Consider the following 24,497-nt stretch of genomic DNA (forward strand, 5'->3'; position numbering starts at 1 on the left):
TTGCTCTCCTGGGAAAATTTATATTTTTCTTTCTCTCTGCTGTGACAAACCATCTGAAGACATTTCATTCTCTAGAGCACCAATGTTAGGTGTTTTATAAACCTAAAGGGCCTAAGATCACATGCTTAGAACATAAACCTATTCCCAGGATCCAGGTTTAATTATAGATAGAATTGACACACCTTAGGTTACCTGATTCATTATAGTAAATGGAGGTTATTCCATGGAGAAACCATCTGAAAATTCTAATTAAAAAATCCCGGAAAAATGCGACAGAGACCAACTCCTCGAGAGCCTTAAAAAACAGTGCTTTCTATGGCAGCATTTTTAGCTAGCACCAAAGCAGAAAGATGTTCTCTGAACCAGACGTGAGTTGAGTGCAACACGCTGTCTCCTTCTGACTCTTTTTTTTACAGATGTTCAAGGGCTCAGACTATACCACACAGACATGTGGTACCAGCCTTCTCAGTTCTATTTGCCACTCTTAAACAACCATAAATCCTCACATGTGTAAAGACTGACTCAGCAACTGTAATTCATGAACCATATTATTATGGCTGTTTGAGACAAGGCTTACTATTGACTGGTGTATTGACGGTCTCTCACAGGTGTTGTGACTCCAAACAGGGTGCAGGGCTGTCAACATCTTCTTGTTGTTTTGTGAAAATATACCTCAGCGACATGACATGACACGGCATGTTGCTGAAAAGGGTAATTACATATGTGAAGTCTGAGCTAATGTTCTAAGGCTTGTTTTGTTTAGTAACAGTTCTTATTCTTCTTCAGGTTCCCAGTCCTGTGTGGGATGTTAACAGACTGGTGTCACGTTAAGGCTGAAGGAGCATGGTGAAGCACCAACCCTTACAGGTCTATGAGAAGCAAGTCTTTGTCTCCTTTGTCACTGGGATCTATGGTTGCCGCTGGAAGCGATACCAGCGTTCCCAGGATGAAAGCTCCAGGGTAAGAATATAGCTCTAACCATAAAGTATGGATGCTATAATAATAGTTAGAACATTGCAAATGCTGTCTTCGAAGTGTGCTATCAACAACATGACCTTTGTGCAAACAGTGTTGCCAACTTAGCGACTTTGTCGCAATATTTAGCGAGTTTTCAGACCCCCTTAGCGACTTTTTTTCTAAAAAGCGACTAGCGAAAAATCTGGCGACTTTTTCTGGTATTATTGGAGACTTATTTCTGACGACTTTTTGACGTGAAAACGCGTATCGCTCTTACTCTCAACAAGCAGCGGTGGTGCCTTGGGCACCTCACCCGTGCCAAAGCGCTCACAGGCGGAGGACAGTCCTCCCCCAGCTGCTATCAGAGCAGGAGACGTTCACACCTGTGCATCCAAACGGCAAATGAATCGTGCATGAGCGAAGCCGCTGCTCCGCACTGACTATAACGCAGTCAGTTCTTCCTTTACTGTTATGCTGTTTTGTGGATCACAAGGTTTAAAACTACTTATAAACACACACACACAAAGTAACTCCACCAGAGTGCCAATTTCGGGTCACTTTTGCCGGTCCAGGCCTGGATAAAGGAACAGGGTTGGAATTGTGACATTAAAAAACAATAATTGCTAAAAGAAATTTAATTTGTAGTTCTAAATAAATTCAAACTGCATTTAGGACGTTTTTTACTCACTTTATGTCTCTTCCACGATGTTATTTCTCTCTCCAACAGCGTAGGTTACAATTCCATTAGCATGACCAATTATGCAAATTAGGCGATGACGTCATTTGGCGACTTCTAGCGACTTTTAGGACAGCCGATAGCGATTTTCCTTACTGAGGAGTTGGCAACACTGTGTGCAAACCTTTATGTAACCTTATTCTAATATGCCAATTATCACATAACAGACTGGTAATCACATAACACAGTCCTGCCTAGGCTGCACTGACACTGAGCACACCTCAGGCATAAATGAACTATTTTCAATGTTGTGGTTTCTAAGGCCAGATAAGTAGATCAGGCTGTCAAAAAGGTGACTACACAACGGGAGCCTAATATGTAATGTTCATCTAGGGTCCTGTTGTATTTATACCCTTATCACCCTTTATCTTTAGGCATTAGTCATTGTTAAAAAACAATATAATTTTTGACAACTTTACAGGCAATGTAATTCTTTTTTGAAATTCCAGGAAGTTCTTTGAATATGAAGTTCAAATCATGGTTTGTACATACAAACCACATGCGTACAAATACATAATGTGTATTTTCTATAAATGTGCAAAAGCACACTGATGGAAGCAGTATAGAGTTTTTATGCAGACTGAATAGCATCTGCTGAAGATCTTTCAGGCTCAGTGACTCTTATATCTTGTATGGATGAATTATCAAGTGCATTATACTGTACAATCCATACACTCTCATCCAAAGTATGGTGTATGTCGAATTAGTTGCCACTTAAAATGATAATAATTATTCATTGTTATATATTACTAAAAACTAACACAATCTTAAACTAGCATGTATTCTTATTTGTCTCACTGGCATCTTCCTGCTCAGTGTGTCAAACGGGAGTTTGTTTGTACCTTTGGACACCAGGCTCAGTGAATTAGAGACCCAGGTCTACACCGCTGCAAATAATCCTGTAACTAGCCTGACCCCAGTAGCCATTGTAGCCAAAACCAGTAGCTTTGTACCCGTTAGCTGTCCCTCAGCGTGTCGTCCAGAGTGAGGAGGCGTATTTCATGGAATCGTTTACATTTCCACTCAGTTTTGTCAGGTTTGGCTGTGTGGCAGGCAAGAGTAGGACCCAAATGCAGAACTCATAAAGGGAAGAAATGAACCCAAAGCAGCAGCTTTATTTGTTGTGTAAACCAGCGGTCCCCAACCTTTTTTGTGCCACGGACCGGTTTATGCCCGACAATATTTTCACGGACCGGCCTTTAAGGTGTCGCGGATAAATACAACAAAATAAAACTAGTACCGGTACCGAAAAAAAGAAGATTTATTCATAACACACGTGAAAAGACCCAGGAAAACCGAGTTAATGATAAAAACGATAACAAAATAACGCTGAAAACCGATAAAACCCCTGAAAACCAGACATTTAACACCTGAGCCTCAACTCTCGCGGCCCGGTACCAAACGACTCACGGACCGGTACTGGTCCGAGGCCCGGGGGTTGGGGACCGCTGGTGTAAACGAACTACAAAGTACAAAGAAATACTAAAAGAAGCAAACAAAAGATAAAATAGAAACAAAGACTCTTCCAACTAAGGAGCTTATGACTTGATGTAAACGAGAGACCATGAACCACTCCCTTTAACACACAGCTAATGTCGAGGACTTGAGAACAAGCAAGACAAGACAGTGGACTAAATACACATAACGAGGGGATGGGAAACAGGAGGGAAACACAGCTGAAACGAATCCGATGTAACGAGACGGTGAGGAAGCAACACTGGATACGCTGAACACAGGACAAGAAACTATCAAAATTAAACAGGAAACATGAGACACACATTCATGAGACATTGACTGAATCCAGGGAACAGAAACAAGAACCTAAGAGAACCTAAAATGTCCAAAAACTAGAAAACATGGGGTCACAGATAAATGGTAAATGGCCTGTATTTGTATAGCGCTTTACTAGTCCCTAAGGACCCCAAAGCACTTTACACATCAAGTCATCCACCCATTCACACACACATTCACACACTGGTGATGGCAGCTACGTTGTAGCCACAGCCACCCTGGGGCGCACTGACAGAGGCGAGGCTGCCGGACACTGGCACCATCGGCCCCTGACCTCCACCAGTAGGCAACGGGTGAAGTGTCTTGCCCAAGGACACAACGACTGAGACTGTCCAAGCCGGGGCTCAAACCGGCAACCTTCCGATTACAAAGCGAACTCCCAACTCTTGAGCCACGATCGCCCCTAAACTAAGATCCAGCGCCATGACAGGCTTACTTGTTAAACTGCAACAGGCTTTTGTGGGGTTTTCCATGATCCACTGAGTATTTCTCATTCACTCATCTCTTTTAACTTTCTATATTTATTCAACAGGACTGTGTTGAATCATTAGCAATGATTAAACTGTGGCTGTCTCTCCCATAGTTTGCCTTTCATTTGCTCTCATCTTGGTCCCCTCACCTCGAAAAGGTCATTTCAGATGGGTGCACCTCTCTGAGCCTGATTTTGCCAGAGGTTTCTTTCTGTTAGAAAGCAGTTTTTTCTCCCAGCTGTGACCAAGTGCTTGCTCACAGGGAGTTGTGTGATTGTTGGAATTTCCATCTAATATTGTAACAGCTTTACAATTCAATTACAATTACAGTTTTTTATTCCTAAAGGTTGAAGATAAATCTATTAGTCATTCCACTCTTTTCAGTTGAATTCCTAAGAGACTTCTAGACCAAGCCCTAGTAACTGGGGAAAACAATCTTCACTGCAAAGCAAGTGATAGAATCAGTGCAGTGTTGGAATGTGAAGAGCAGAGTCAGACACCCAGCTGTATTGGATACCCACTGGGCAGCCACAGCTCCTGCTGCTGGATGTCGTCTTTATCACAAAGAGCCAGTGGCTCACCCATAAATTAGTCTATTTACTGAATGTGTGAGCCGGGCACTGATGATGTGCTGAGCAAGAGGATAAAAAACAAGCCCACAGCTGCCTCTCTCCCCGCTCTGTCTCATTTACAAAGCTTCATGTAGTGACACACACTGTGCTTGAATATAACTAGAGAAGTTTGAATTTATTAAGTTTAAGGCTGTCTGCTTAGTCTGCTACACACGCTTTGATTGTATTTTGTTGGTAGACAGTCTTTCGATTCATGAACTTCTGTTTTGTTTAGTTTTTTTACTATGGGCTCTCTGAGTTTTACAATTTGACATGGTTAAAGGTGTGTGAAGCAAAAATGTAATAGTAGGTATTAAATCATATTGGTGGAGTCTTTCTGTTCTCATTAGCCTCAGAAGGCCTGTGTTTCAGTGTAAAAGCTCTCATACCTGCCCATTAACATACAGCAAGGTTTGTTAAAAAGTAGAACAGTTAACATATTAATAATAGTGGATTGCATTTATATAGCGCTTTTTGGGACCCCTCAAAGCGCTTTACAATACCACTATTAATTCACACACTGGTGGAGGCAGCTACAGTTGTAGCCACAGCTGCCCTGGGGCAGACTGACAGAGGTGAGGCTGCCATATCGCGCCATCGGCCCCTCTGGCCATCATCAGTAGGCGGTAGGTGAAGTGTGTTGCCCAAGGACACAACGACCGAGACTGTCTGAGCCGGGGCTCGAACCGGCAACCTTCTGATTACAAGACGAACACCCAACTCTTGAGCCACGATCGCCCGAACATTTAGCTAATGAACCTGAGACCAAACCACATCTAATATGAGAATAAATATTAGGTCTACCCTGCCCAGACAGCCACATACAAATAAACATAGCTATGTATCTGGTAGCTGAAAATGATGGTGCTGGATGATAAAAATCAAAAACCTTATCTGAGTTAATCTGGCTGACATCCCATTAAGGATCATTTTTCAGCCTGTTAGCTATTTTAAGCTCCATCTGTGGAAGTCTCATTATGTCCTCTTGCACTTCTGCCTCTATAGCGGACGCTGAAACTCCTCCACGGTTTATCCTTCAGTTTGATTTAATGTTGCCTTTGATGTCGGAAACGGGACGTTTAGGCTAAAGACTGTTTGGTAGCTGAATGGATGTCCACGTGAAATTTGTGTCAGTTTGTAAGAGAAGAATTGTACAAATTTAAGGTTCATGGTGAAATTACAGAGCACGCAGAGTAAGTGATCAGAGCTGGAACAATCTACCAAAATCATGCACACCGGATGGTGTCTGGACTTGGCTGAAAAGCTGATATTGAATGGTAGCTTTTAATTGAGCAAGGTCAGTGGTATGTTTACAGTTTGCTATACTGTCTTTGGCCAAAAGAGTTCTTGACTTTTGATCAGAATAATAAATTATAATAGTTTATATAATTTGCTTACTGCTTCTTTTTGTTTGCTCACTTTTTCACATTTTACCAAAAATCGTTGACTCCTCAGAATGAAACAACTGCTTTAAATTGAGGGGAAAAAAATAAAACCTGTTCTTTATTTGTATACAAATTGTTCAGTTTTCCTTTTTTTTAAATTTTTTTTGAGGGTATATGTGTCCTTGCATTGTCAGTGACTATGTTCAGCTCATACTGGTCTGATATAGACCAGTCTGTAGTGTATATAAATACCTTCTCCAACTTCCAACTGTAAGAGGTTCAGAGATTATTACATGGGCGTGCAGGTAAAGACCAAATGGCCGCACTAATGAATGTGTTGAGCCATCAGTGAAAAGCCTGTGAAAGGTTTTAGCCAGGAGAAGAGAGGCCATCCATCAGTGAAAATCTTCTTGGCCACAAAAACATGACAGCAAGGCGGAAATATCACAACAGCCAGAGGATCTTTTTAGTTTGTGTAGCAGCTACCGGGATCTTAAAGTTCCCTACTAGACCCCCACCATTTGTCTTACTGTATGAGTGCGAGACATGTTAAAATCCAGTGGCACCAAGGCATCATACAATAAAATAATGTGATTAATACATAAGTAAAAGAAATTCCTATACATGCCCCTTCCTGATTTCTTATGTTTTAACATGTTTGTTACACTTACATGTTTCCAATTTCAAATGTTAACACAGATGTTCAGAGTAAATACAGATTGTAGTTTTTTAAATGATGATTTCATTTAGTTTGGGGAAACAGCTCCAACTTTACCTCATGTAGAAAAAGTCATTTCCTTCTAAACCTAATAAGTGGTTTTGTCATCTAGCAAGAACTGCAATCAAGCATTTGCAATAACTAATAAAAAAAGCACTTGGGACAATTGTGTTGGTGACAGCTTTTGTTATAATATCAATAATATTCATATGAATATGGGATACTGTTACATGTTTGCACAGACTTTTGTGAAATATGGAGACACTCCTGGCATTATATGAGCAAAGTGAGACTCATTTTTTAGGGTTGGTGGAGATGAGTGTGAAGATCCAAACAATCCCTGTCAGTGATGGAGAAGCTTTGATGGAAATATTTGGTAAAAAGTTCACCAGCATGAAGGAAATGAAGTTTCAAACTTTCCTTAGGAGGAGCCCAGCACGCCTGCTTAAAGAAAAGTGAGTGTGGCGATGTGGATGCTTGCAGTGACTGCTGTATAGAGGCCATCCTGCTACACATGAAACACATCAGAGTCATAATTGTTATTTTAGTCACGTGTTTGTTTATTATCCTTATTGTTTTATCTGGGACTGTTTGCAGACATCTCAGAGAGAGGAGACACCAGCATCTGAACAGAGACTCAAACCAGCAACCTGCAGCTCCCTGCTTGGCTGCTCCAGTTTTCTCCTCACTCATGTTGCCCACCAGTGATTTCTAGCTGCCCACCCACACAGCAGGCTAGAATATGCGCTGAGCCTCAGCACCCAGTACTTGGACATGTTTTCTTTATTAAATAATGAACCAGACCCCAAAAGTAAACAGCTGTTATTGCTAGGCAACGGGAGCAGCATTTGGTGATGCAGCACCTGACATTCCTGACCATGTGGGCGGAGCATGCATGAAATGGAATGTTTAGTAGAACTGTGCAACACAAGCACTTAGTTCCAGCATGTTTCATTGTATCCAGACACAGCTAGAGACACATCTACAGCAGCATCTCTGTGCAGGACAAACGACAGTTGACGAAGAAACATCGAAAACTTCACTTCACTCCTCTACAAAACGTTGGCTCCTTTGTTTAAAAGGCCAAAATGAATCGAGGGAGAACAAGAAGAGGATCGGCGAGTGCTTCACCTCACAATTCAGTACAGCTGATTAACCTGCAAGAAGAACTTCAAATGATACAGGCTGAAAATGTCAAATTAAAAGAAGAGGCAGAAAAATCAAGAGGAGAAGCTAAAAATTCAAAGTTTGAAACTGATGTAGTATTGCAGGAATTACTGCATGTGGGTCTCAAACTTAAAGGAGAGAAAATGGGAAAACAACAGGCAGAAAATGAGAATGAAAAGATGAAGAAAGAACTGTTGGAAGCTCAAAAAGCATTGGAGGAAGAGAAAAGCACAGCACAAGAAGCCAAAAATAAATATCAAACTGCAAAGAAGGAGGCAGGAAATGTGATGCAGGAATTACAGGAGGTGCAGGAAGCTTTTGAAGAGGGAAAAAAGAAAATGCAGTTGGCAACACAAGAAGCTGTAAATGTAACGGCTGAAGCTGAAACACTAAGGAAGGAATTACTGCATGTGAAGCAACAACTTGAAGAGGAGAAAAAACGTAAACACGAGGCAGAAAATGAGATTGAAAATTTGAAGAAGGAATTGTTGGAAGCTCAAAAAGTGTTGGAGGAAGAGAAAATTAAAATACAGGAAGCAAAGAAAGAAATGGAAGATACAAAGAGTCACAATGAAAACATGAAGAAGGAACTGATGAAAGTGCAAGAAGAACTTGCAGAAGAGAAAATTGAGGTGAAGGTATTCAAGAAAGAAATGACGGTGACCAAGAAAGACTGCAAAGACGCACTTAAAGAAATGCGAAAGCACAAAAAGGAAGCTAAAGAGCTCCTCAAACACAAAGTGAAACTGGCCAAACAGCAGCTGAAAGAAAAATTTAAAGATGCCGAGGAGCAGCTCAACAAAACCTTAAAAGAACTGAAGGCAAAAGAAAAAGAAAAGAAAGCCGAGGACAGGAGGGGATTCTGGAGCAGACTGCTGAGAAAGAACTGACCCAGCAGCATCAAGTTTGAGGAGATCAATAGTTTCTTCCTCCTCTCTCCACTTTTCTTTCTCCCCATCCTTCTTCTTGTGACATTTGTTTGTTTTTTAAAAACTCTAATCTACATGTACTGAAATACAAAAATAAAATTGCCATAACTTGACCTCATGTTGCCTGCTTCTTTTCTTGTGTGTCTGTGGATGTAAAACAGTAACACACTTTCTGCTCTGTGTCTTTAATTGTAAATAAATGCAATATGTTTTCATTTTAAAATTCAGTGCAAAAAAACTTCTGCTCTAAATCTTTTTTTTTAGCAAAAAGCTTTTTTTTGCCTGTTGTGGAAGTTTTCCATTTAAATAAAGCCTGCAGACGAGCGGTGAGCGGTAGCTAACATTCTTTAACTGGCTGCGTTGCAACGTTTAGGTAACACTCCCATGACCGCACTGCCACTTCCACAAGAACTGCTTCTCGATTTCCTTCCTTAACCCTTTCGTTTGGAGCTGATCTGACCCACTCAGATCAATACTTTGATTCCATTCAATCGATAAGCGATAGCTCTCACTCCACCTAGTTTGTATGTTGTTGTACATTTAGGTTTCCCAATATGAATTACCTTAAAAACAGAGGTTTGTGGTGTTGTGAAGTCAAGTGGAGTAAGAAGATCAGGACCTATAAGCACTGTCAGTGGATGGGTACCAGCAGTGCTAAATGGAGACTTGGAGGGATCTTTGAAAGCCATATATCACTCAGGAGAAAGCACCATGTGCTGGACAGCTAGACTTCAAAGTAAATTGAAACTGCACAATGAGAATGACTTGTTAAAGGTTACAAAGTGAAAACAACAACCAGGCTTTGGAAGAGTGGATGAAAAGAAATATGTTTAATAGAAGCTATATAACAAAGAAGGTCTCTCTATTTTATTTATTCAGTTCAGTTCAGTTTTGTTTACATATAAATAAAACAAATTCCATCATCTTCATTACTTTGTCCATTAACTTTACATAAAATACTGTTATATGTTGTCTGTTGTACACTGATGGTACACTTGGCTTAGGCCCTTACCTAGGGCAATTTTGCCACGCTTGTCTCTATTACCATTTTCATTACCAAGGACTTTTCTCAGCCGGAGATTACTTCAGCTGCTGGTCACAACCCTTTTCTGACCCCATGAGTCACCCCTTAATCCTACCAACAGCGGGTGGTAGATTAAGGAACTAGAACCCTTGTCCAGCAAATATATGGTTGTTTTTTATAGAGGTGAGGACTGGATATTGCTTTGGATGCTGTATTTTTGTAAAGAGATCATTTTGACTCCATAACAATGACTCATAGCTTGGACTGCGTTTCCACGGGAGCACGAGGTAAATGTGACGTTGGCTCAGTGTCACATAGTTCTTTATTATATGCTCACTACTTTAAGATCCCGGTAGCTGCTACACAAACTAAAAAGATCCTCTGGCTGTTGTGATATTTCCGCCTTGCTGTCATGTTTTTGTGGCCAAGAAGATTTTCACTGATGGATGGCCTCTCTTCCCCTGGCTAAAACCTTTCACAGGCTTTTCACTGATGGCTCAACACATTCATTAGTGTGGCCATTTGGTCTTTACCTGCACGCCCATGTAATAATCTCTGAACCTCTTACATAAGCCACTGGAAATGGTGAGTCCAGGCACGGTGTGATGCAAAGCTGATCAGTGCTCAATAGGATCTGTTGACTGGCCTATCATACTCTACACCTCCCCTTATATGGAATTAGCTCCTTAGCCTGTTAACTAGTGAAGGGAAGAGTCCTTGACTGGCTGCTCAGGCTCTCCTCTCTGTTTTTGCCCCACATGCCCCAGCAAGCATGTAGATTAAGATTAGGCTTAAAACGTTCCTTTCTGATAAAGCTTACAGTTAGTGCTGGATCAGGTGACCCTGAACCCTCACTTAGTTACACTGCAATATGCCTTGTCTGCTGGGGGCTTCCCATGATGAGTGTGTCTTCTTCATTCACCTCTTTTTACTCTTTATGTGCTCATAAACCATTTGCATTTAATCTCTGGCTCTCGTCCACGGTGTGTCTTTGTCCTGTCTCCCTCCCCTCACCCTCAATCGGTCACAGCAGATGGCTGCCCCATGCTGAGCTTGGTTCTGCCAGATGTTCTTCCTGTTAAAGGGGGGTTTTTCCTACTACTGTGGAAACCCTGAAATATTTGGGTCTACTTATGTCTTTAACCACTGCAGTTTCCAAATGGGCCATTAGTTAGTTTAAGATCTATTCAGGTTCACAAAAAGGTGTGCAAAAAATGCAAAAGATTGAAAATTAATAATAATAAAAAAGAAGTATCTTTTGGAGTTGCATATATGGCGACTGGATGAACATGATTTCGTCTAAGCAAGACTTTGATAGTTAGAAAGAAAAACATCTGTCAATTTTAACTCTTCAGATTTATTTGTGTAGCACTTTTCAAAACCAATGTTACAAATGTTTCCCAGAAACAATGAATAAAAGAACAAATTGAAGAGAAATTATGTCCACATAGTCCACAATCAGCTGTTTGTGTCCTCTTCCAGTGGGAGTGTACGTGGTTCGTCATCCTGTGCAGCTCCTTTCTTCTGCTTCTCTTTTGGGGTTACTTCTGGTTGATGGCTCGAAATGATTTTAATGACTTCAATTGGTGAGTCGTATTTTTCATTATATTACTTTCGCTGAAAAGCTGTTTAAGACTTGCATGTTTGGTAATGGTTGATCAAGGACAGCAGAGTGGTGACCTTACCACAGTGGGGTGGCAGCAAGCCCCTTCAGCATGTGTATTTTAAATAAATACCACGGACAAATAGGTTGATGCATGCAGGTAAGTAAATCCCACAGTCTTTCAGTGATGAGGAGTGTCCACGTGGACACTTTCAAGGATGAGGATGTACACATCCTGGACAGGGAGCATCATGAGTGTCACGATGTCATGTGCAATTAAGGCAAATTACTCTATTTGACAAAACTGAATTAGTCATACCACCAACATTCGTTCTGTTCATTCCAGGCTGGTGTACAACCGTTCTGGAGAATGGAGAGATGAGACAATGCCCATCCTCGCTTCCACCACCGTGGGATTCAGCTACGTCACATTCTTATTGGTAAAACTCGCAAATGTTAGCAGACTTGTTCATTGATCAGTTAAGACATACAACTTAACGAATCTTACTCTTTTTGCAGATCTTAGCACTTTTCCACATATCTTTGGGCCAGCAGCTGAATCTCTATTGGGTTCACAAGGTACGGTGTGAAAAAACAATCCTGCCATTGATTTGCTCCTCTGATGCTTTCAAAGCAAAGTCAGGTTCATCGAGGTGTCTGTTCTCCACAGATGGGGGTGCTGGCTACACTGCTCACCACTATCTCTGGTGTCATTTTTGTCGATGACTTATGGGGAGACGAGTGGGACATTCTGCTTGCGTCACTGCAGGTTCGTCTACAGTTAACAACACTGTACTAAAAGTTGATTATATTCTCTACTTTTCCGATCCAATTGGCTAAAATTATATATTTAATGCTCCATGAAAATAATTCAATTGTAAATAAACAATAAACTGAGTTGAACTGCTTCAGCATATATTAATTGGAATTTATACTGGGATGGTGAGGTCTGCATTTTCAAAAACATTATTGCAAAAAAAGAATTTCCAAATAAAAAATCTCTGCACTGGATTCATGTTTCAAGCTCTGCCAGGTCTACAGGCAAGTGGTGTTAGGGTGAGGTGGGTCAAATATGGCCAAATATGCAAATATGCTCAATTAATTCTATGCAGTTTTCTGGATCAGATAACTTTCATTACAAAAATATAAACATGTAGGTTTCATAAACATCTTCTCAATTGTTCTCTGATCGGTGACTTTGAGGCATTGATATGATGTCAAGTGTGTTACAGATGTCCTGTCCAAGTGTTTAGAATCCATATCAACTCCTCCCCTACTATTTGTTATTTAGTTAGTCCCCCTGAGCCTGGTTCTGTCGGAGGTTTCTTTCCTGTTAAAAGGGAGTTTTTCCTTCCCACTGTTGCCAAGTGTTTGCTCGTAAGTGTTCATTTGATTGTTGGTGTTTTCTCTCTGTTATTGTAGGGCCTTCACCTTACAATGCAAAGTTATTTGTTCTATGGAACGTAACATTTGATATATTCTCCTGTTCAATCATTATACTGTGTGTGTATTTATCATAACAATGTGGCAAAGCTTTGCTCTGATGCTGTGTAATGACTAACCATCTTTTAAGGCCAGCATTTCACATTTACGCTTTGTTATCAGTACACAGCACCTTTCCTGCATCTTGGCGCCCTGGTAACAGTGACAGCTATCAGCTGGCTGGTAGCTGGATATGTTGTCCGCAGAGAGAAATCCAGTAAGTGCTGCCTTGTGTTTCAAGTAAATATCATGTTGGGGATTGCTTTTGATGTTCCTATTTGAAACGTAAAGTTGCATTCAGTATTATTTGTCTGTACACGTATGTCATTGTCTAATTTACCCTGCTTTAGTGGATTGTTTTTCCTTATTCAAGCAGCTGCCTGCACTCTTACCACCCATCAAAGCACACAAAGCTAACTACTGTTTGTTATTAGGAGTAGATGGAATGAGCTAAAGTTGCATTATGACACTAACAACCCTTTTTGCACTCTCTTAGATATCCAGGTGATGGTGTTGTTTATCTACATTGTAGTCCTCCTTGCTCTCTGTTTGGCACCGCTCACATTCACCTGCCCCTGCATCATGGACCGTCATAGCCTCAAACCGCGACCAAGCGTCATTGGCCGAAGAGGAGCTCCTATGGTAAGTTGGGGCTTTGCCAGACTTTACTACCTGATCCACTTAATTGTTCAAATCGGCTCTTTGTGGAGAGGCGTGGCTGCCAGGAGTACCAAGTGTTCGGTTTTTGCTGGGTTCCACAAAGCTGTTTGGGTAATAACAAAGAAAGGAAAAAACAGAAAGAAGAAGATGCAAGAATTTTTCTGTACACTCTGTACAACAAATGCGGTGTATAGCTACAGAACACAAGTGATAGTGTCAGGCTCAGTGTGAGAGTGCGTCAGCAACATACTGTCATTTCACAGCTGGGCAGGTAGATAAGAGATGCACAGAGACGTTCAGAGCTGTGTTTGCTTTCCTTCTCGAGGCACACGCGCTCTACAAACAGTGATATTCACAGATATGCCTTGCTTTCACCTCAGTGCAGTGTACCAAAACTGCACGTAGGTTTTAGATAAATCAACACAGACTAATATAAAATGCATCTCTCTCTCTGTAAGTGGACGCTCACATTGATCGTGCTGCTGCACATAACCCTCGTATGTAACGAACAGCATGCGTTGATATGATAATGAAGAACTCTTATATTTCTTCTGCCTGTCCCTTACTCCAATTGTAATGTAATTTATGGAACTAAACTATGATGTGTTGTGTAGGTGTCATAGTAAAACCAAGGCAATGTTGCTGACATACCATTTGCACACATCTGTTTGAAACAGCCTTAACAATTCATAATTCACAGGACTGTTTACAGACTAAATAATGTATCAGTTTTGCAAGGTGTATGTCTGAGCCTGTCATCATTTATATAGAAACAAAATACAGTAAAAACATTAGTGTGTGATTCAGGTTTAGCTCAACTACACCACATACTGTACTGTACATCTCAGTGTTATTATCTCCATCACGTTTGTGTGTGTGCGTGTCATTCTGTCTGTAAACATGATAGCTTGAAAAGCTTTGAATGAATACTGGTAAAACTTTGAGTTGGGTCATGGTAACAATCCATTCAAACTTGGCTTAGATCCTCCAAGGTCTTCAATGTCTACTTGATGATTTATTGGTCAAAAATTTACAAAAAGCCTTAGAACTATTATTAAACTATGATTCGGTTTGTGCTCATGGAGCGCTATAATTTGTTATGTTATTTGTATTTCATACTTAAATCTTTTAGTGTTTTTGCAAATGAGTTTATGTCGCACTCTAAGGACCTGAGGGGGGTCCCACAGGGTTCATGTTGGAGTCAATTTGTTGAATGTTGTCATTGTGTTTCTTAAATTTGTAAAGTCTTAGTGCGAGCAGCAGGATCAAAGACATTCCTTTGTCTCTGACCACCTCTCCAGCTACTCTGGAGCTGGGGGAGGCTGAAGAGGCTTCATTTTAGGCACATCCTATATGAAAGATCTGTTTCTTGTGTTGTAAGCTTCCTGTTGTTATGATCCTTTTGGTGAGCAGGAGGTCACACCTATGACACACACATTCTCACATACACACACACGTTCTTGCACATGCATACAGGTGCTTACACATACACACACATACTGCCTTATCTTTTAGAACCATAGGGGGGTTTTATGAGGGGAGGTGCTTGTGTTGTGCAAACTGTAACTGTCATGGGAATAAAAGGCTACGAGGAGGGCTGCTCTTTGAAGAAGCTGGTTTAAAGACAGGTGAGGAGCGTTGAGCCCCAAGAGCCTGGTTCCGACCAGTCTTCCATCGCTAGCAAGTAAAAGACCGGTTGAAGATGTTCTGTCTTGTTTTTGTCCTTCACGAGAATAAGTCTCTAAACTAGCGGAGCCTGTGGAAGCGCAGACCCAGCAGTTCAGTTCTGGGACCTTTTTCTCCTGTACATGTTACCCCTAGGACTTACCATTAGGCAATTCCCTAATGCAGGGGTGGGCAACTCCAGGCCCCGAGGGCCGGTGTCCTGCAGGTTTTAGATCTCACCTTGGGTCAACACACCTGAATCACATGATTAGTTCGTTACCAGGCCTCTGGAGAACTGCAGGAGCTAATTTAGCCATTTAAATCAGCTGTGTTGGTTCAAGGACACATCTAAAACCTGCAGGGACACCAGCCCTCGAGGCCTGGAGTTGCCCACCCCTGCCCTAATGTGTCTTATCACTTCTATGCTGTTGATATTCAGCTTTACTGCTCTTTTAAGCCGATGGAAGTCCATAAACTGTCTTCTTGAATAAAATGTTTAGCTTCCATTAAACAGTGGCTTGGAGACAACTACTTGCAGTTGAACTCTGAGAAGTCAGAAACATTAATTATTGCCCCTGACAGCCAGATATCTATAATCAAACAGCATCTTGGTTCTCTTGGATCATCTGTTCACATGAGCCTCAGGTATCTCGGTGTTGTTTTTGATTTTGCCATGTCTCTAGAGCAATACTCTCAACAGTTAATTAGGAACTGCCTTTTTCAGCTTAGAAATATCTCCAAACTGGAAACTTTTTTGTCTAAATCTGAGTTAGAAATGATTATTCATGCTTTTATTTCTTCTCGTTTAGATTATTGTAACAGTCTTTTTCTTTGCCAGTCAGTCCAGAATGCTCCTGCAAGGCTTTTAATAAAGACACGAAAAAGAGAGCACATTACACCAGTGTTACGCTCATTACACTGGCTTCCAGTACATTTTAGAATTCATTTTCACTTAACACAGACCTTTAAAGCTTTGAATCGTGACGCTCCTGTCTATATTTCTGATGTTTTAGAACCTCACGCTCCCTCTCGCAGCCTAAGATCATCTAATCAAAGGCTGTTGGTCGTCCCCCGAACATGTTTTAAAACCAGAGGTAACAGATCTTTTAGAGCAGTGGCCCCCAGGTTGTGGAATTCTCTCCCTCCATCTTTACGTTGCCTGGATTGTATTTATTCTTTTAAGCATCATCTTAAGACTTATTTATTTAGACTAGCTTTTAATTAGATTTGTGCTGTTTTATGTTTATGTTTTATATTATTGTGAAGCACTTTGTGGTTTTTATCCTGTGAAGAAAAAGTATTATCTCTACATATGAGAAGAATGTGAGAAAGTTGTGATATTAACATTTAAACATAGGATTGTGAAAATAATGAGCTGCTTGGCTCATAAAGAATGTTTGATGACTAGATTTGAAGGGAAGGAAGCCTTTTGCACAAGTCGAACATAATGTTCTTATAATTCTATTATTTCCTCTTGGTGTGTGTTTTGTGACTGACAGTGACTGACATCAAGTGACTGACAGTAGTCTTTCTGTGATCTCTTTGCTCTAGCTGGCTCCAGAGAACACCGTGGTGTCCTTTAACAGAGCCCTGCAGCATGGTGCCAGCTCCTTGGAGGCTGATGTCACCATAAGGTTATAAATCACACATTCACTTTTGTTTGCATTTAATGCATGTAGCTGAAGCGACACGCAGGTTGTGTGGTAGAAATAATTACAGTTAATGGGAAATTACGAGAGAAATGTGTGATTCAGATCTGTTGCCCTTCAGTGTTTGGTGATTATTAACACATTTCGCTGCTGCTTTTTCATTTAAACTATGTTATGTTTAGTTTTCCTATAAATTTTAAAGTGCTTTACTTCTTCCAGTGTCGATGGGGTTCCCTTCCTCATGCGAGACCACACTCTGAGGCGGACCACAGATGTCACTAAGGTGTTTCCAGCCAGACAGTATGAAGATGCCTCCTTTTTCAACTGGACAGAGATACGCTCTCTCAATGCAGGCCAGTGGTTTTTGGAGGTACTAAAATCCACTTCATCTAAAGCCACCTCAAGTCCATCAGCTCTAAAAGAAATTTTGCCCTCAAATAGCAAAACTGTGTGTCTCATTTTCCTTTTAGAATTTAAGGGATTGAGATCTAAAATCTGCAGACGCTTTAAAAATTTTCTAGAACATTTTATCAAACATAATTTAATGCCAATTTCAAACTGCTACAATAAGCTGCATATAATGTGGAAAGATAAACAAATATGCTCCACCTCAGTGTCTACCTCGCTCTTGTTTCTTTCCTCTGCTTGTAGAGTGACCCCTACTGGACAGCAGCATCACTGACAGCGAAGGAGCGGAGCAGAATAGGCAACCAGACGGTTTGCAGTCTGGTGGAAATGCTTCGTCTGGCAGCCAAGGCCAACAGCTCCGCGCTGCTCAACATTCACAAACCTCCACCAGAGCACCCACGCTACCGCAGCTGGTTCATGGACACGCTGCGGGCTGTGCAGAAAGCGGGGATTCCCCTGAAGAGGGTGAGGACTGTAGGTCCCTCCACAATGATCCTTAAATGAATTTAGCTGTTGCCTGTAGTAGTGTTCCCCCTTTAAACACACTAAATATTAAATATTATAAATATTCCAATGAGGAATTGATTCTGTGAATTGTTGTGACAAATCTTTCGTCCTTAGCAAGTGTGACAAATATTTTAATTGTTTTCCTTAAATACTGTATACCAGTGTATGACAGCTTATGATATTATAATAAGCACCTTCACGCAAAGCAATTAAAACTACATTTTATCTGATCTGAGTCTTTCCATGTGATATGTGTTTGTCCCAGGTGACGTGGACCCCCGACACAGACAGGGGGAGGGTGCGAGGGCTTCACCAGACCACAAGTGAGAAGCTGTCAGTGGAAGCGATAAGGCAGAGAGGAATTACAAGTCTGACCCTCCACTACAGCAAGGCTAGCCACAAAGAGCTACAGTAAGAGCAAGCAGCTGCTACTAAGCAAAGGAAAAAAGGCTCAGAAGAACCCTAAAGAAATGTCACAGGAGGCGTTTTGTGTTATTTTAAGCAAAATAAAAAAAACAACAACAATTTACAAACCTAATTGTTTGCTTAACTTGTTCTGTAGCTTGATAAAGTGTATTTAAAAGGGGAACTAATCCCTGAAACAGTTAAATATAGTTAACACTAAAGGGAATATCTTCTGACTGGTTTTGGATTTAAAAAGCTCACTATTTCTGCTCCAGGTTAGCTGCTTCAAGTGACATTTATCAGTACCAAGCTCAGGGCTCCAGGGCTGAAGAATTACACCAAGAATGACCTAAAAGTGCTAAAATCTGAACTTCCTCTAGTGGTTAACGTTAAGCTGGCTCCAAAGGTGAGTCAGTCCTCAGAGACTCTCATGTCATCATTAAAAAGTGGTAGAGTTAGTGCCCCGTTCATTGACAGCTGTAGCAGTGTTGCAGTCTACTGGGTGCTGTGTCTTCTACACATTAAACAGGAGAGTTAAACTGCCAACTACCAAGACACTGGTTACTTCGCATTACATTTGCTCTACAATGTTAAACTTGGAGGATGGATTCTACACAGCACCTAAGAAAAAAAAGACAGTTTTCTTTGAATTAGCAAAAACTTGTTTTATAAAAACAGGACAGTCTGGTCAATGAGCTACAATACCCAAGTAAGCCCAGCACACTTCTAATTGCAGAATTACACTGTTATGGTCCTTGAACACAAGCTCTACCCTCCTCTGGGACCTCTGTTGCAGCTTTAGATGAAACAAAGTCAGCTTCACGATGCACACAATATTTTCCAGTGGCTGCAGAATGATAAGAGGTGAATGTTGACAAGGGAGTAAAGAGGTGAAATGAAGTGGACCTCTCTTTCTCTCTTTTCAGTGCTGACTTGTATTTTTCTTTCCCCCAGGGAGTACCTGGGCAATAATGTGAGTGTGACTGTCTACCCGGTGAATGAGCCCTGGCTCTACTCTATTCTGTGGTGTAGTGGGGTGCCTTCTGTGTCTTCTGATGCCCCCCATGTCCTCCGAAAGGTGCCTTATCCCATCTGGCTCATGGTAAACAGCTCTCCGTTCTTTCAATAGATGCAACACACACACGCACAGTGCACAAGCAAACAAGGTCACACATCGAGATGAAAGGACAGCAGGAGAGCGGACAGAGACTGACGATGGCCCAGCAAGACTTGAGGGCTAAGGCGCAGAGAAATATGAGCCCAGCAGCGGGCTTTAGGTGCACTGTGACATTATAGAACAAAAGGACCCTGGCAAAAAAGTCTGAGAAAATCTAAGACAAGGGCACAGATCTGAAGAAAACTGCAGCCTTACTCACTGCTCTAGAAGACATCAGTGTTTATGGGGACCTCTGATGGCAATGAGCAGAAACTACTCTTCTTCTCCTGTCTTGCAGAGCCAGAGCGCTTACAACTTCATCTGGATGACTTCAGATCTAGTGTCCGTCGCCATAGTCATAGGGGTTTTCTTTTTTCAGAAGTAAGTACAACACATACATGTAATGAACAGGGACTTTAAACACAGTATAACGCAATAATAATTTAATGAATACCATCCAAGTGACTCATGCATGCTCCATAATACATGAGATACCAGCCTAAGAATGGTTCTTTACAAAGACATAGATGTCTGGGTGATGACAGCAGATGATTTACGGGACAAGAAATATTACTGCTATTCTGTCAGTCCTATAAATGAATGATTGAAACAACTGGGTGGGAAAGGAGTACAGAATTCCCAATACAGCGGTCCCTCGCTATAACGCGGTTCACCTTTCGTGGCCTTGCTGTTTCACGGATATTTTTTTTGTGCAATTTTCCATGTTTTTTTTTTTTCTTACAGCGCATTGTGTTCTGCGTCCTGATTGGCTGTAGACCATTGTCAATCAATCTCGTGCCGTGTCTCCTGTACAGTACAGAATGTCAGCTTGTCAAATTTACATACATCTGCAATCGCTAGCAGTGTGACTCTGTGCTGTACTGTATGTTGTACGTTTTCTCCCATCAAACACAACGACGCCGATGAAACGTTTTGCACCATCAGAGGCTCCTGCCTTTGGTTTCATTCTATAATACTGGACTTATGTTTCTACAAGGTTTGAACTTTGAGAGTTTAAACAAAAGAGAAAAGTGTATAAAGTGTGTAGTGAGAGGTTTTCCAGCCTTAAAGCATCTATAATAATTGTAAAAAATAAAGTTGACTACTTCGCGGATTTCACCTATAGCAGGTTATTTTTAGGATGTAACTCCCGCGATAAATGAGGGACCGCTGTACTGAATTATTTTAATAATAGTATTATTTTATTTTAAGGTCACTATCTAAAATGACTCATGGTTGTTAAAAATTATACAGCTTTTTTTGGTTTTTCTGCCCCCAAAATGGAGATTAATACAATTTTATTTGCAGTGCAGAGTTTGAAATGAAACTAAAGAGGCATTAGTAGAGGGCCCTGAGAAAACATACATTTGGGTAAACTGGATATGTGACATCATTAGATCAGTGTTGTGTGTGGGAGTATAGTTGTTCATAATAATCACTTCATTTACTTTGCAGTTTTGAAATATAAAATTCAAACCTCTGAACGATTCGGTGTGTCTAAATGTTTGTCGGTGTTGTGAATGCATTCACCGTGTTAACATCAGCCGGGTTGAGTCGTGGCTTTGTCTGGTCTGCTGCTTCGACACTGACTGTTCATTCTACTCTTTCTTTTCTTTCTTTTTTCTCCTTGTCCTCTGGGTATTTCCATGTTTCTTCTCCTTTCTACAACCTCTCCCTGTCTTACTGTCCTCTCTTTCTCCTCTGACATTCTTTCTTTGTCCTGTGCTCTACCTGATCTGCATGCAACCTTCCTCTGCTGCCTTCTGGCATCTGTCAGCTATCATATGATCAGGTAACTGCTATGTCTGCCTTGGCCTTTGTTTCTGCCTCCTTGTCTGTCCTCCTTGTGCTTTTTGCGCCCAACACCCCAAACCTTCCTATCTTTCACTGCACTGCCTTGCCTTTTACACTGGGGGAAGTAATTATTTGATCCCCTGCTAGATTTGTACATTTGCTCACTTGCAAAGAAATACAGTCTTTAATTTTGTAGTAGTTTCATTTTAACGGAGAGAGAGAGAATAGCAATCAAAAACAGAAAGTTATAAATGGATTTACATATCACTGAGTGAAACATCCTACAACGCATCTGGAGCTTTGGCTCGCACTGACTGGCTGTGTGCACATGTGTGCACACGTCCTTCCCTCAGCCACAACACTAAGATGGGTCATGATGATGAGTCTTTCCAGCATCAAAAACAAGTCCAAGGCAAGTGACTAAAGAAGAAGCGCATTACGGTCATGGGGTGGCTTCAGTCTCCAACTACAACAAACTTACTGCTTTTGCTTGCCAACAAGGGTTTCTCAGCCAAATACTAAGTGTTGTTTTGCTTGGGGATAAAATACTTAAGTGACATGCAGGTCAATTTATGACTTTTATGTGTTTTTTTTTCTCTTGATTGTTGTTTGATATTCTGTCTCTCTCAATTAAAAAAAAACTGCCATAAAAATTAGAAACTGTTCATTTCTTTAAAAGTTGATTCTGTTCATCTGGATGTGGAGCTTTCAGTGAGAGAAACGCTTATCACTCGTGCGAGTGACTGACTGAAGAAGACATTCGGATGAGAGTGGGATTTCTTTACCTGGATGATCGAGCACAGACCAACACAAGTGCATTTCTTTGTAACTGAGCGAACTTACAAATTCAGCAGGGCTTCAGTAATTATTCTAAGTGTATATATTATGTGTAAAAATATTACTGAATTAAAGGATGTCTTGATCAGTGTTGGTCAAGTTACTTGAAAAAAGTAATCAGTAACTAATTACTGATTACTTCCCCAAAAAAGTAATCCCGTTACTTTACTGATTACTTATTTTCAAAAGTAATTAATTACTTAGTTACTAACACGATTTACAACCTGAATAGGTAATAAAGCGATAGATCTTTCAGCCCAATTCTACTTTTTCTGCATAATCCATCATAGAAAATGTAATCAAATGGAAAAGTCTCTTTTTAAAACTTGTTTTATTAGTTTTAACCTTTTAACTTATTTTCTGCACATTCCAGCACATAAAATAAAATATTTTTTTTGTGTTTACACTCACTCTTTCGGTAATCTAATTACCGTTTCTACAATAGTAATCCCGTACTTTACTCGTTACTTGAAAAAAGTAATCGGATTACAGTAACGCGTTACTGCCCATCTCTGGTCTTGATAACAGCTGCAGTTGCTGCCTTTCATGCGATGTAAGAATCTATCTGTGTGTGTGCTGTAACAGGTGGAGGATGAGCGGGATGCAAAACTATAACCCAGAACACATCATGCTGAGCGCTGTAGCACGAAGGTCCAGTCGTGACGTCAACATCATGAAGGAGAAGCTCATATTCTCAGGTGAAGCTTAGATAGCAGTCGCACATCATCACAACTTATCGAGTCAGCTCCTGTGGGAGGCACACACTGTTTTTATTATAGCCTGTAGAGATTTGTTTATAATGCGAAAACACACCTTCAATAGCAAGGCAAGAGCAGCAGCAAAAGAATGAGCTGTAACTCTGTTTGTCTGGGTTTAAGTGGGCTATGTTTTTGTAAGCTGTTCGTTTAATTTTCATAGAAGCCCAAGAATGAACTTCAGAGTTTTTGTATCGTAGCCTTTGAACCTGGTGGATTAAAAAAAAAACACTTTTTGTTTGTGGATACTGTTGTTGGTATTAATTTGGCCCATATTGACCAAAAGTCTTTGGATATGTGATGACCTAAACTTAATTCTAGACCAGGGGTGAGGAACTCCAGGCCTCAAGAGCCGGTGTCCTGCAGGTTTTAGATGTGTCTTTGATCCAACACAGCTGATTTAAATGGCTAAATGACCTCCTCAACAAGTCTTGAAGTTCTCCAGAGGCCTGGTAATGAACTACTCATTTGATTCAGGTGTGTTGACCCAGGGTGAGATCTAAAACCTGCAGGACAGTGGCCTTTGAGGCCTGGAGTTTGCCACCCCTAGTACACCTATTAAGTACAAATCCAGCTAACACGCTTTGCCAATGCGTGTTCATGCTGTGGCCTGACTGAAGGTGACTTTGCAGTGTGTATGAATCCTGTTTGTTGTTGTTATTTCCAGAGCTTAACAATGGGCTCAGCAGTACAGAGGAACTTTCTCTGTATCCCGAGAATGGCTACGTCAGATATTCTCATGGAGGCCTCAGTCGCTGACCAGAACAGCCACAGCTGCAAACTTGAGTTTGACGTCAGAGATCTGACACGTCTTCTTTCATCAGGGTACTGATCTGCTGAGCACATATCACGTTTAAGTCCTGACAATTAAAAGTTTTCCATTTATGGCCTGTTGCTTACTTTTCTTAATCTTCCATCATAATTGTCCACTGGGTAGTGATTTCTCCATGATGACAAACTTGGGAGTGTTTTAATATCATGTATTTGGGGGTTTTCTCAGTTGTTCTATGTACTATTACCAGTTTCAGCCAAATTCTTCTGATATGGTTAGCCATTAACATTTATGTTCTAAGAAGATATTTGTTTGGCTTAAATTACCGTATTTTTCGGACCATACGGCGCACCGGATTATAAGGCGCATTAAGCGAAACAAAACAGTCAGATAAGTCAAACTTTACTCATTCTTCTTGCTTCCTCCACTTCCGTACCATTGATTCGTTAAACAAGCTAGCCCAACGTCAGTAACCCTACAAACGTCACTGCTGTTTAGTTTTCTGTCTTCATTTATGTTGGAAGTGATAGCAGAGCTGTACGTTTAATTTTCAGAAATCTCTCAGTCAGATCATGCTATATCATGTTTAGGTGGAAACTAGCAAGCTAACTGCCTGGATGTTAAACTTAATTGTTACACCTGGTAAAGCAGCAACGCTGATCATTTTATTAAAGATGAAAGAATTTAGACAGTTTTTAACTCTCAGTGATCATTTGACTTTGAGACCTGAAATGGACGGAGTTTAGGACCCAGATTACTCCGCGAGGCTCCTGACTACGGTAGCCGTAATGTTCCAACAATCCATCAAGCGGTGCGGCTTCGTAGTTTAGCAAAGTCGTACTAAAACATTTTTTGACAGATTTTTGAGCGCTGTGCAGCACATAAAATCAGTTCGAGGGTTAGTAAGCACAACCAGAATTCATACATAAGGTGCACCAGATCACTGTGGATTTTTGTGAAAATTAAAGGATTTTAAGTGCGCCTTATTGTGCAGAAAATACGGTATTTAAAATCTG

At 40.9% G+C, this 24,497-nt stretch overlaps 2 protein-coding genes across 4 annotated transcripts; both read left to right on the forward strand.

Moving 5' to 3' along the window:
- The first annotated feature begins 843 nt into the window (after positions 1-843).
- Positions 844-23,468, forward strand: gdpd5a (glycerophosphodiester phosphodiesterase domain containing 5a). 3 transcript variants are annotated; one of them, XM_085363318.1, is made up of 16 exons: positions 844-960; positions 11,271-11,374; positions 11,738-11,831; positions 11,911-11,970; positions 12,062-12,160; positions 12,997-13,090; positions 13,370-13,515; positions 16,750-16,832; positions 17,067-17,217; positions 17,499-17,729; positions 18,028-18,173; positions 19,122-19,269; positions 19,622-19,704; positions 21,101-21,115; positions 22,540-22,652; positions 23,377-23,468. In XM_085363318.1, the coding sequence occupies exons 1-16, from the start codon at positions 844-846 to the stop codon at positions 23,466-23,468; spliced, it is 1,776 nt and encodes a 591-aa protein (XP_085219444.1). The 3 variants fall into 3 exon arrangements, with proteins under 3 accessions (XP_085219444.1, XP_085219445.1, XP_085219446.1); XM_085363319.1 differs by having other exon boundaries at positions 17,499-17,720; XM_085363320.1 differs by lacking the exon at positions 21,101-21,115 and having other exon boundaries at positions 17,499-17,720.
- Positions 3,346-8,725, forward strand: LOC146623738 (uncharacterized). The gene is made up of 3 exons (XM_085364817.1): positions 3,346-3,396; positions 7,940-8,053; positions 8,180-8,725. The coding sequence occupies exons 1-3, from the start codon at positions 3,346-3,348 to the stop codon at positions 8,723-8,725; spliced, it is 711 nt and encodes a 236-aa protein (XP_085220943.1).
- Positions 23,469-24,497: the final 1,029 nt, after the last annotated feature.

Source organism: Diplotaxodon limnothrissa, linkage group LG10 (assembly GCF_057381915.1).
Source record: "Diplotaxodon limnothrissa isolate DT_005_m linkage group LG10, D_limnothrissa_male_GT1.1, whole genome shotgun sequence".
Classification (NCBI taxonomy): domain Eukaryota; kingdom Metazoa; phylum Chordata; class Actinopteri; order Cichliformes; family Cichlidae; genus Diplotaxodon; species Diplotaxodon limnothrissa.